General features: G+C 42.7%; 1 protein-coding gene across 1 annotated transcript in view; it reads left to right on the top strand.

Annotated features, from left to right (window-relative positions):
* The window catches only part of USP6NL (USP6 N-terminal like), a 156,044-nt gene that overhangs the window by 123,908 nt on the left and 19,599 nt on the right, over positions 1 to 12,537 (top strand). Inside the window, exons 9-11 of the mRNA XM_060097602.1 lie at positions 8,486 to 8,595; positions 10,742 to 10,790; positions 12,404 to 12,524. Of these exons, the coding sequence (XP_059953585.1) occupies positions 8,486 to 8,595; positions 10,742 to 10,790; positions 12,404 to 12,524 (280 nt within the window). The remainder of the gene's footprint in view (positions 1 to 8,485; positions 8,596 to 10,741; positions 10,791 to 12,403; positions 12,525 to 12,537) is intronic.

Here is a 12,537-nt window from a genome sequence, read left to right as displayed (position 1 = left end):
CCCGTGAGCCATGGCCGCTGAGCCTGCACGTCCGGAGCCTGTGCTCCGCAACGGGAGAGGCCACAGCAGTGAGAGGCCCGCGCACCACAAAAAAAAAAAAAAAAAAAAAAAAAAAAAACTTTGAAATCTGTTCCTCAGAAAATGTATATAAATAGAATAAGACCGAATAACTGAAATAAAGACAAATTATTTGTAATTTAAACCCAATACCAATTATAAAAGGGGCTTTGGAATGATCTTTTGATATTTTCATATTTATGTATAAATAAGCAAAATTTCATCAAGATGTAAGGTAATAGGGCTTCCCTGGTGGCACAGTGGTTAAGAATCCGCCTGCCCACGCAGGGGACACGGGTTCGAGCCCTGGTCTGGGAAGATCCCACGTGCCGCGGAGCAACTAAGCCCATGCACCACAACTACTGAGCCTGTGCTCTAGAGCCCACGAGCCACAACTACTGAGCCCACGTGCTGCAACTACCGAAGCCCATGCACCTAGAGCCCATGCTCCGCAACAAGAGAAGCCACTGCAGTGAGAAACCCACGCACCACAACAAAGAGTAGCCCCCGCTTACTGCAACTGGAGAAAGCCCGCGCGCAGCAACAAAGACCCAATGCAGACAAAAATACATAAATTAAATAAATAAATTTTAAAAAAGATGTAATAAATATTGGTTAATTTAAACAGTTACTTGGGGCTTCCCTGATGGCGCAGTGGTTGAGAGTCCGCCTGCCAATGCAGGGAACGCGGGTTCGTGCCCTGGTCTGGGAAGATCCCACATGCCGCGGAGCGGCTGGGCCCGTGAGCCATGGCCACTGAGCCTGCGTGTCCAGAGCCTGTGCTCCGCAACGGGAGAGGCCACAGCAGTGAGAGGCCTGCGTACCGCAAAAAAAAACCCCAAAAATACAGTTACTTGTTTTTTATGATGTAAAGAGTTTTTAAATTAGTTGTTTGGACCCTGCACAGATTATGAGTTTTGTCTCAGGATTTTAGAGTTTCAAATTATTTTAGATGGTTGATTAGATATTTGCCTTTAATGTCATAGTTTTAGAACCAGTATTGAAAAATGATATCTGAGAGAAATATTTAAAATCTAACCCCAGCCCCTAGTACAGTGTGCCTCTCATAGGGTGGGTGCTCAGTAAGTATTTATGTAATTAATGAAGAAGAAAATGTTAGCTAGCATGCTGTTTTGGTTTCCTGGGGCTGCCATGACAAGGTCCCACAAACGGAGTGGCTTAAAACAGCCGACATCGATTCTCCTGCAGTTCCGATGATAGAAGTCTGAGATCAGGGGGTCAGCAGGGCCATACTCCATCCCAGGGCTTTAGGGAAGAACCTTTCCTTGACTCTTCCTAGATCCTGGAGTTGCCGGCATCCCGGGTGCTCGTTGGCTTGAGGCTGCATCACTCCAGTCTCTCCCTCTGTCTTCAAGTGGCCTTTCCTTGTGTGTGTCTGTCTCACCTTCTAAGGACACTAGTCATTGGATTTAGGGTCGACCCTAATCTAGTATGACCTCCTCTTAACTTGACTACATCTGTAAAGACCCTATTTCCAAATCAGGTCATAGGCCCAGGTTCTAGGTAGACAGGGATTTGGGGTGGATGCTGTTCAACCCAGTACACATGCTAATATTAGAACTGTGGTCCAGGCTTTTTCTACCTAGAATAAAATTATCCAGTTACTGTATATCCAGTATACAGTAACAAGAAAAGGAGTGACTTGCCCACCAATCCTTTCAAGCTTATAATTTTCAGCGCTATCATAAACATTATTTTTACTACTTGACATTCCTCTAGCATTTAACCAAGTCTTCCTTTCCCAGTTACTTTCTTTTACTCTCTCTTTGCAAAAGTAGTATAAATTGCCATCCTGAAATGGGAAGTTCAATGGGAATAAAACTACTTTTTCTTAATCTGTTGGTACTAAGATTTTCCTCAAATGGTGGAATTGTCCTGGTTCCTGAGCCAGTGCTCTTATCTGCTATTTCTCCTGTTCTTTTAATTGTATCTCATTGTCATCTGTCTCTCTGGGGTACAGTGCTGTGTCTCACAGATGGCAGAGATCCAGTGACAGTGGATAACAACCTCACCTGCAGCCTTAGCAAGGCTTAGTAATCTTGGTGGCCAAACCCACAGTGAAATGGCTAGTTTTTCATCCAGATACTTTCCACTGTACTTCTGCTCTCAGGTTTATAGGTTCCTTACATTCCTATTTCTTTTAAGTAAAATGTTTATTCTTTATTATTGTGACACTCATGGATCTTAACCCACCCAATCTCAGAGTAGCCTTAGAAGTTGCTTACACTTCCTTTAAGGTAAGAAATATGCTTGATTTCCTATATTCTGCACATTGGCTTGTAACCATTCTAGGACATAAATAATCTTTCTGTTCTATTATTTTTTACCTGCTTAACTGGGCTTTGTTTTTGTCACGAGGTCTTTTTTTATGTTGAATTTTTTTGTCCTCTAGAGTAATTTTTTTTAATAGATCTTTATTGGAGTACTGCTTCACAGTACTGTGTTAGTTTCTGTTGCACAACCAAGCAAATCAGCCATATGCATACACATGTCCCCATATCCCCTCCTTCTAGGTAGCCTCCCTCCCATCCTCCCTATCCCACCCCTCTAGCTCATCATCACAAAGCACCGAGCCGATCTTCCTGTGCTATTCTGCTGCTTCCCACCAGCCAACTGTTTTACATTCGGTAGTGTATGTATGTCGATGCTACTCTCACTTCGTCCCAGTTTCGCCCTCCCACCCATGTCCTCAAGTCCGTTCTCTATGTCTACCTCTTTATTCCTGTCCTGCAACTAGGTTCATCAGTACCATTTTTTTTTTTTTTAGATTCCATATATATATGCATTAGCATATGGTATTTATTTTTCTCTTTCTGACTTACTTCACTCTGTATGACAGACTCTAGGTCCATCCACCTCACTACAAGTAACTCAGTTTCGTTTCTTTTTATGGCTGAGTAATATTCCATTGTATATATGTGCCACATCTTCTTTATACATTCATCTGTCAGTGGACATTTAGGTTGGTTCCATGTCTTGCCTATTGTAAATAGTGCTGCAGTGAACATTGTGATACATGTCTCTTTTTGAATTATCGTTTTCTCAGGGTAGATGCCCAGTAGTGGGATTGCTGGGTCATATGGTAGTTCTGTTTTTAGTTTTTTAAGGAACCTCCATACTGTTTTCCATAGTGGTTTTATCAATTTACATTCCCACAAACAGTGCAGGAGGGTTCCTTTTTCACCACACCCTTTGCAGCATTTATAGTTTCTAGATTTTTTGATAATGGCCATTCTGACCAGTGTGAAGTGATACCTCATTGTAGGTTTGATTTGCATTTCTCTAATAATTAGTGATGTTGAGCATCTTTTCATGTGCCTCTTGGCTATCTGTATGTCTTCCTTGGTGAAATGTCTATTTAGGTCTTCCACCCATTTTTTAACTGGATTGTTCGTTTTTTGATATTGAGCTCCATGAGCAGTTTATATAGTTTGGAGATTAATCCTTTGTTGTTGCATTTGCAAATATTTTCTCCCGTTCTGAGGGTTGTCTTTTTGTCTTGTTTATGGTTACCTTTTCTGTGTAAAAGCTTTTAAGTTTAATTAAGTCCCATTTGTTTATTTTTGTTTTTATTTCCGTTACTCTAGGAGGTGGGTCAAAAAGATCCTGCTGTGGTTTATGTCAAAGAGCATTTTTCCTATGTTTTCCTCTAAGAGTTTTATAGTGTCTGGTCTTACATGTAAGTCTTTAATCCATTTGGAGTTTATTTTTGTGTATGGTGTTAGGTAGTGTTCTAATTTCATTCTTTTATGTGTAGCTATCCAGTTTTCCCAGCACCACTTATTGAAGAGGATGTCTTTTCTCCACTGTATGTTCTTGCCTCCTTTGTCATAAATTAGGTGCCTATATGTGTGTAGGTTTATCTCTGGGCATTCTGTCCTCTACCATTGATCCATATTTCTGTTTTTGTGCCAGTACCATACTGTCTTGATTATGGTAGTTTTGTGGTATAGTTTGAAGTCGGGGAGCCTGATTCCTCCAACTCCATTTTTCTTTTTCAAGATTGCTTTGTCTATTCGGGGTCTTTTGTGTTTCCATACGAATTGTAAACTTTTTTGTTCTAAGTCTGTGAAGAATGCCATTGATAGTTTGATAGAGATTGCATTGAATCTGTAGATTGCTTCGGGTAGTATAGTCATTTTCACAATATTGACTCTTCGAATCCAAGACCATGTATATTTCTCCATCTGTTTGTCATCTTTGATTTCTCTCATCAGTGTTTTATAGTTTTCTGAGTACAAGTCTTTCACCTCCTTAGGCAGGTTTATTCCTAGGTGTTTTATTCTTTTTGTTGCAGTGGTAAATGGGAGTGTTTCCTTAATATCTCTTTCTGGTTTTTCGTTGTTGGTGTGTAGGGATGCCAGAGATTTCTGTGCATTAATTTTGTATCCTGAAACCTTACCAGATTCATTGATTAGTTCTAGTAGTTTTCTGGTGGCATCTTTAGGATTTTCTATGTATAGTATTACGTCATCAGCAAACAGTAACAAACAGTTTTACTTCTTCTTTTGCAATTTTTATTCCTTTTATTTCTTTTTCTTCTCTGATTGCTGTGTCTAGGACTTCCAAAACTATGTTGAATAAGAGTGGTGAGAGTGGACATCCTTGTCTTGTTCCTGATCTTAGTGGAAATGCTTTCAGTTTTTCACCATTGAGTATGATGCTTGCTGTGGGTTTGTCATATATGGCCTTTATTATGTTGAGGTAGGTTCCCTCTGTGTCCTTTTTCAGGAGAGTTTTTGTCATAAAGGGGTGTTGAATTTTGTCAGAAGCTTTTTCTGCATCTATTGAGATGATCATATGGTTTTTATTCCTAAATTTGTTAATACGGTGTATCACCCTGATTGATTTGTATATATTGAAGAATCCTTGCAAAAAAAAAAAAATGAACAATAACAAAGTAAAAAAATAAAATTAGTCTAGGAAACTAACAGATATGTTAGAAAGAATATAAAAATAAAAGTATAGATAAATCAACAACCGGAAGGTACATCAGCACCACAATAGTTAAAAAAAAAAAAAAAAAAGGAGGAGGGGAAAGAAAAAAAAAATAAAAGAGGGGGTTGGGAAGGCCTTGGCTGTGGAGGGTGGGGCCTAAGCAAGGGTGAGGTTTGGGCAGTGGGCGGGGCCAATGCTCAGGACCCACAGGGCTGGAAAAGGCTGTGAGGGGTGAGGCTTAGGCTCAAGGAACAGAAGAGGCCCAGGCGTGCCCCCCGCCCCTGGTCTCAGCTGGCAGGGGACCTCACCTAGGAGCCCAGCAGGCTCCCCGTGCCTGAGTGGGCAGGGCGATCACCCTCCGCTCCTCTCCCGCTCCTCCCGGAGGGCCCCTCCCACCTGCCTCTCCTGATGTCCCCAGCCTCCCTCCTATACCCCCAGCACCCACGTGGCCTGGAGGGGGCTTTGGAGGGGGGGATACCGGCTTGGGAGCTCAGCAGGCTCCCCGGCCCGTGTGGGCCAGGCGATTGCCCTCCGCTCCTCTCCCCTCCTGCTTTTCCTGGACAGTCCCTCCGCCTGCCTCTCCTGATCTCCCCAGCCTCGGGGGTGCCGATCCTGTCTGGCCTCCACTTCTCCTCCCCCCTCAGTCCCTCTGCGTCCTACTGGTTCACTTTGGGGTTCCTCCCGTCTCCTTAGGTGTCAGAGTCCCCCACCAGTGGCCGGCAGGTGCCTTAGTGTGGGGAGATGCTAACTCCCGTCTTCCCACACCGCCATCTTCAGGAAAAGTTTTCTAGAGTAATTGACATTATAGATGTCTTTGGGTGTTTTTCTCCCTTTCAACTAAATTTTATTTTAAAGCATATTTTACCATGTCTTGTCAAACATTTCCTTTCTGTGTTTTGATACCTCATCTTTTACCAGGGGGCCTGCGGAACAATAATTGAAACCTCTTTGCTTGCCGACTGCCTTATTTTTTTTAAAAGATATTTAAAGAACAAATACGTAAAGATTATTATTTTTAAAGCTAAATTTTTGTAATGTCTCTTGGATCAACTTTTATCAGAAATAGCATACAATACTATTTTAGTGGTTGTACAGTTCTCTAATACAATAGCATACATATCTTCCTTGGTCTTCAGAACTCTGCAGTGTTTTAAAACCCTGCGGAAGTGCTCAAGTTTTTAAAAGCTGCAGAAGCTGCCCTTCTCTGAGCTCCTACCTCAAAACACAGAACCTACATACTCACAAAACATTTAACATACATACACATACTCCAGGCAGCCTTGTTTTTTCCACTTTTAGCTTAAGTCAGGAATTAACAGTTATATTTATATATATTTACTAGAATTGGTTTTAACAGAAATATATATTTCCAGTACATGGTAAATAGGTCAATATAACATGTATATAGACGTTTAATTACAATTAAATCTGGTTAAGTATAAATTAATATAAATTTTAATCTCCCACCTGGTTAAACATACTCACTTTGTTCTTTTCCCCCTGAAACGCTGCTTAATTGACAGCAGAGAGGGTTTTTTAAAAAGACAAAAACTGCAAGGAATAAGAAAATGGGAGAAGAGCTAACCCTTGGCAATTTTGGGAGACCAGAATTCAGACAAACATTTAGTAATTTTAACAACCCTGAGAAAACCGGAGGAGGACCTGATTTATATCTCAAAATCCCCAGTAGGCTTCATAGTTGCCAGCTCCAGGTACCTCTGGAAGTGGAAGTGAAACTGAAAACAGTAGAAGTGCTTGAAAGTCTGTTGCAGAAGCAGTTAGAGTCCCTGAGTGCCCCCACCTGCTCCCCACCCCTGCACGAGCCGGGGGCAGGGTGTGGGTTACTCTTTGGAGAGGATGAAACAGAAGGCCCGTGGGCTGGAGCGGACACAGACCTGCGGAGGAGAGCACAGAGGGAGTGAATGGCCTGGATTCGGGGCAGTCCCGCCTTTCCCTCCGCTCGGCTCCCAGAACAAAACACCGACAGCCGGACGCTTGTCCTCCTGACAGGAACTCAGAAGAGTCTTCTCTAGGAATCTGACCAGCCCAAGAAAATACCCCCCAAACTCCTGACTTCAAGGGAAGCCCAGTGAAACCAGCCAGATCACTCTACAGTGAAGACAGAGCTTGAAGCCCCACGTCTGCACATAGCGCTTTCCATCAGCTTTCTCATGTCTTCTTTCAAATATGAGTGAGGAGAGGAGCTAGGAGCTAACATGGAAAATAAAGAACAAGTAGAAAAAGCAATTTGTGAGAAACAGACTGTACAGCAAGAAGAAAACGGAAGAGCTATTGCTGGGGTCTTCAGAGGGATAAAAAGAGATATTGTGTCCATAAAACAAGTAGAGGATGCTATAAAAGGAACATTAGAGAACAGCAGAGCTTATGAATATAAAAAATGATAATAGAAATGGAAAATTCTAGAGGAGGGTTTGAAAATAACAAGTGAAGAAATTTCCCAGAAAATAGATTGTGAAGTCAAAACTCAAATCAGTGAGTTTTTACGATTGAAAAGATCCATCAGGTGCCCAAACCTGTGGCTAAAAATAGATCCAAGCCAAGCACAGAAATTGCAAGTTTCTAAACTTGAAGATAGAAGCTCCTATAAGCTTCTCGAGAGGAAAAAAATAGATTTCATGTAAAGAAGAATTAGAATGGCAACACTGGAAGCTAGAAGACAGTGAAGGCGGTGCCTTTTGAGCAAAAATATTTTCTGACTTAGAATTCTAAAATAGCCAAATAGCTAAGAAAGAAGATAGATTTATCAGACATTCAAAGTGTCACAAAATTTATCTCCCACGCGCCCTTTCACAGGAGCTACTGGAGGACAAGCTCCTCCAGAACAAGGGAATAAACCAAGAAAGATGTGAGATGCAGGAGACAGGGGACCCAAGCAAAGGAAGGCCTAGCAGATGGTGAAGGGAGACCCCCGAGACCCCCACTGAGTAGCGGGTCCAAAAGCTCTGGAAGCCAGGTCTGCAGGGAGGGTGCCTGTTCTGTTAGAATAGCACCAGGAGAGGTTGATGCAACTTAAGGTGAGTTTGGATTGAATTAGCGACGCATATGTAGAAAATGAAGCAAATCAAGAAACAAGGCAATGATAAGCCCCAAGGAAAACAAGAACATTGTGCTAGAAAGAAGAAAGGAGGCATAGTGAACTGCATGGCTCAGCTGTGAAGAGTGTTAGGAACACAAACTCCAAAACGCTCTCCATCCAAAATGAAAATCTAACTGTACTGGCAGGATGGGAGGGAGAGGAGGGGGTGGGAGAAGGGAGAGGAGGGGGTGGGGATGGAGAGAAACCTTTCATTGTGCACCTTTTCATATTGTTTTCATTTTTGAACCATGGAAATGGCTTTCCTAAGTCAAAAAAAGTTGTTTAAAGAGAATTATTTTACCATTTGTCATAGGCTTTTTGACAACCGATTTCCATAAAAATGTGCTTTCTTCCCCTGTTTTTCCTCTTCAGAAATTAAAACACAGAGCACGGGGTTGTTCACCTGATATCAGACAAATAGACCTTGATGTCAACCGCACATTTAGGGACCATATCATGTTTAGAGACAGATATGGTGTGAAGTAAGTAAAGTTTAATATTATGAACTATGAATAGCATTTACAAATAGTCTTTATCAATTTGAAATGTCAGTGTTTGGAATGTCTTGTATAGGCGATCATTTTGATTCCAATTCTAAGGGTTTAAGTTTTGGTGGATCATTTGTTCCATATTGTATACAATTCAGGAGCTAATTTAACTTAAATTTTTAACCTTTGACATAGTAGGTGCTATAAAATTGCTATAAATCATTTTATGATCTGGGAATTCTTAAATATATGGTAGATACTTTTATTAAAAGTGTTAGAAAAGAAATGAGAGCTTGTGTTACTTTTTGAGAGCTGTGTCAGCAATAAATACATTCTTAGACCCTTGACTCCACGCAAAGGTGAAACTAAAATAATGGGAAATACGCAAATGAAATGACTATGACAGTTTAGGAATGAAAGGTACAGTTTTGCTGACCTCCGTATCAGTTAAGGTTCAACCAGAGAAAAAGAAACCAGTAAGAGATGTAAACTAAGGGATTTATCGTGGGGAATCGGCTTACACAGTTGCGGGGACTGACTCGGCAAGTTCAGGATCTGTAGGGCAGGCTGTCAGGAGGGGCAGCTGGAGCTCTCGGGTGGGCGCGAGCGAAGCTGCGGTCCACGGGAGGAATCCCTCCTTCAGGGAAGCCTCAGATCTGCTCTTCCGGCCTTTTGACTGCTTGACCCAGGGCTTCCCAGATCATCTAGGGTACTCTTCCCTACTTCACGTCAATTGACTGTGTACTTTAATGACATTTACAAAGCACCTTTTCTACAGCAGCACCTACATTAGGGTTTGAATAACTGGGGGTTGTAGCCCGGCCAAGTGGACATGTAAAGCTAACCATCACAGTCCACCCTTGTCAACTTAATTTCCGCATAAAGACGTTAAAGGCATGCTTTGCCTAACATGGTACAGCTATTCTACTTAAGACTGAAAATGTGCTAACCCCCTCCCCATGAAAAGATGCAGTGCCCTTGGGCAGTGTTTACTCTTCTTGCGTCGATATGTGTAACCTAAATTCTGTGATATAAAGTCAACTATTAAACATCTTACGTTAGATGATAAGGAAAAGAGAAGGAAGAAAACACATTAAAATATATACACTGATATCAAAATAAGGAAATGCTCAAAACAGATATAGTCAGCAGTTCTGCGACTGGGCACGTGGTCACTGCTGGTTGGTTACTTACCTTCCCACTACCCACCCCATATTCCCTTTGCCCTCAGCAAGTGCCTCGGCTGGCCGTGGTTCTTTGCCTGGTGGGGCAACCTAAACCTTTATTCCTGAAGAGTCTGGACCATTAGCAGTCCTGCCTGAATTTGCTTGTGGAGGTTATCCGTTGACTTTAATCACAGGGTTTGGTTATACTCAGAGGCACCTTAAGTGTCTTCTGTGTTCTAGACGTGCTCCTGCTTACGTCCACTGTGTCCTAGCACCCCCTTCCCCTTAGTGGTCTGGATCAGTCCCTCCAGCCGGTACAGTCACCTCCTTCTTTGCCTGTTGATTCGGAGGCATGAGGAGCCCAGAGTGGCCGGGTGGCCGTCTCGGCTTCCAGTTCAGTGGAATCATTGTGTCTCCTGGTGGGGACATTCCTCTCTTTGGAGCCAGGACCTCTAGAGCAGCGGAGCCAAGCATGTTGTTAGTGGACCCGAGAGGTAACGGTGTGTGGAGCCACTCCCGTTCCCACCCCTGGATCCTGGGAGAGGCATCGCTGGTGCTGGAGGCTGATTTCGGGTGTATACCGCCTCCTGGGGGACATGCCTCCCCTTGCAAGGTACTTCTCGGAGCTGGCAGTGTGAGTGAGTCTTCAGAAGGCCAGTCCGCAGCTCCGTCCAGCCGGCTCCTTCTATGGGGATGATTCTATAGTGAGAGTAGTTCAGTGAAAGAGGGGAGCAAATTGAAGAAACTGTGAAGCCCTTCATGCTTTTTGCTATAAATCCTTTCTGTCAAATTTAGCCTCAAGTTTAGACCGTATTGTTTAAATTTGAGCTCGGGGATCATTTCCTTATTATAGTAGTAGTTTAATCTGGATTATCTGTTTATCTTCAGTCAAACTTGTTTATTTTTTTAAGTTTATAATTTTAAAAATATGTGAAAAAAACTAAATTGTGTTCAATGTAAATTTCTTTTTCTAGGCAGCAATCCCTGTTCCACGTTCTTGCTGCATATTCTATCTACAATACGGTAAGTTGGAGCACGCCTGCCCACAGCTTTTTGAGTTGTGCTCTGAGCACCTGGAGGAGATCTTTGGGCCTCCCTCCTGACAAGGCCCTTTTGGCCTGCATTGCTTCATCTCAGGACTGGATGGTCTCCAGGTGTCTGTGGATCTTCTTGAGGCTCCTGTGGCCCCCCTGGTGTCTTAGAGCAGAGCTGGTTGGGAAGTGGAAAAACCACAGTATGACAGCAAAGCTCACTTTCCCCCTCTTTCTCCAGACTGTTTTGTTACGTTTTGTGTTGCTGTTTGTCTTGTTTTTATTTTAAGCAAGTAGGACTGGAATGAGCAGGCTAGAAGGACAGGAAGTTGTAGCTAGGTTAACTTCTGCCTGACTCGTGGTGACTCCTCATTGCCCGGGGAGGTTGCCTTTCAGGATCACATTTCATTTATTCAGTGAGGTCCAGGTGGGAGACCATATGTACCTACTTGCTGTCTCCTGGAGTAGGCCAAAACTAAGCTTTTCGGTATTAGAACATGTTATTCTTAAGGCATTGATTACTCTGCGGGGAGAGAGATTTGGGGGGAAAGATCAACTAGTGTCGAAACCAGTGTAGATGCCAAATAAATGCTTGTTGACTAGATTCCAGGAAGGACACCTTGAACTTTGGGGTGTATCATTTCTGTTATAGTCAAAACCTTTAAGTTACAAGGGACAGAAATTCAGTCAAATAAGGGCAAGTTAAAAAGGGATTGATTACAGGGACTTCTCATAGAAATGAAGCTCAGGGGTGTTGGAGCTGGAGAGTGAGAAGCCTCCAGTGAGAAGAGCTTCCCTTTCTCTCTCTTCCACTCTGTGGCCATGTGGTAATTCTGATTGTCTCTGGGAACTGTTCGTTCCACTGTTTCTCTCTCCAGATTGCTTTCTTTGTCTGCTTATCTGTTTTCCAAGGCTAGTATTGCACCCATGGACTCAGCATGACCATTCTGTTCAAGTACATACCACCATCAGATTGCAGTCTCTGGCTTTATTCATTTTTCTTAGAGAAATTAGTAAATTAGTCTTGCAGCCAATTAGTGGTTCCCTGGGGCCAGGTGTCCTCTGCTCCGTCAGCTTTGGTTCACACGGCACAGACATGAATCTCTAAGGCCATGTTATAAGCAGGGATTCTGGGGGGAGTGGGCAGTTCTCAGGGAAGGAGCATAGGCTGGATAGGTACCCCACAATGTGTCTGTATAAGGGTCCGGAAGTCTAGAGGAGAAAAGACAGCAAATTTGGGAACTATATGAGGAGAGAAATTTGCCAGCATCTGAGCAAAGAAGAGGACTACTGAGCTGAGAATCACACACAAAACAGAAAAATAAACAGCCTTTACAGAAGGTGTAATGGTACTGAACAGGGCTCAGTAAAATCCGCGCAGGTTAAACTTGCCTGTACTTCTTCATTTATTCTCCAATACCAGGTGCGTTCTTTGATAGTATGTGGCTCAGTGCTGTTGAGATTGTAATATTTCTCTATAGAATTTCCATTAAATAATGTGTTTAGGCATTTTCTGATTATTTTCTACATCAGTTTTTTATATGTGCATGTACATGTAATTCGATCTGAAAACCCCCAGTTTCTCTGTTCTCATTTTCTCTTTAGGAAGTTGGATACTGTCAGGGGATGAGCCAGATCACAGCTTTACTCCTCATGTATATGAATGAAGAAGATGCCTTCTGGGCCCTGGTCAAACTGTTCTCGGGCCCCAAACATGCCATGCATGGTAAGAAAACCCC

The sequence above is a fragment of the Mesoplodon densirostris genome, chromosome 4, assembly GCF_025265405.1.
Source record: "Mesoplodon densirostris isolate mMesDen1 chromosome 4, mMesDen1 primary haplotype, whole genome shotgun sequence".
Classification (NCBI taxonomy): domain Eukaryota; kingdom Metazoa; phylum Chordata; class Mammalia; order Artiodactyla; family Ziphiidae; genus Mesoplodon; species Mesoplodon densirostris.
The sequence above is the reverse complement of the archived record's forward strand: the minus strand, read 5'-3'. Positions and strand labels throughout refer to the sequence as shown.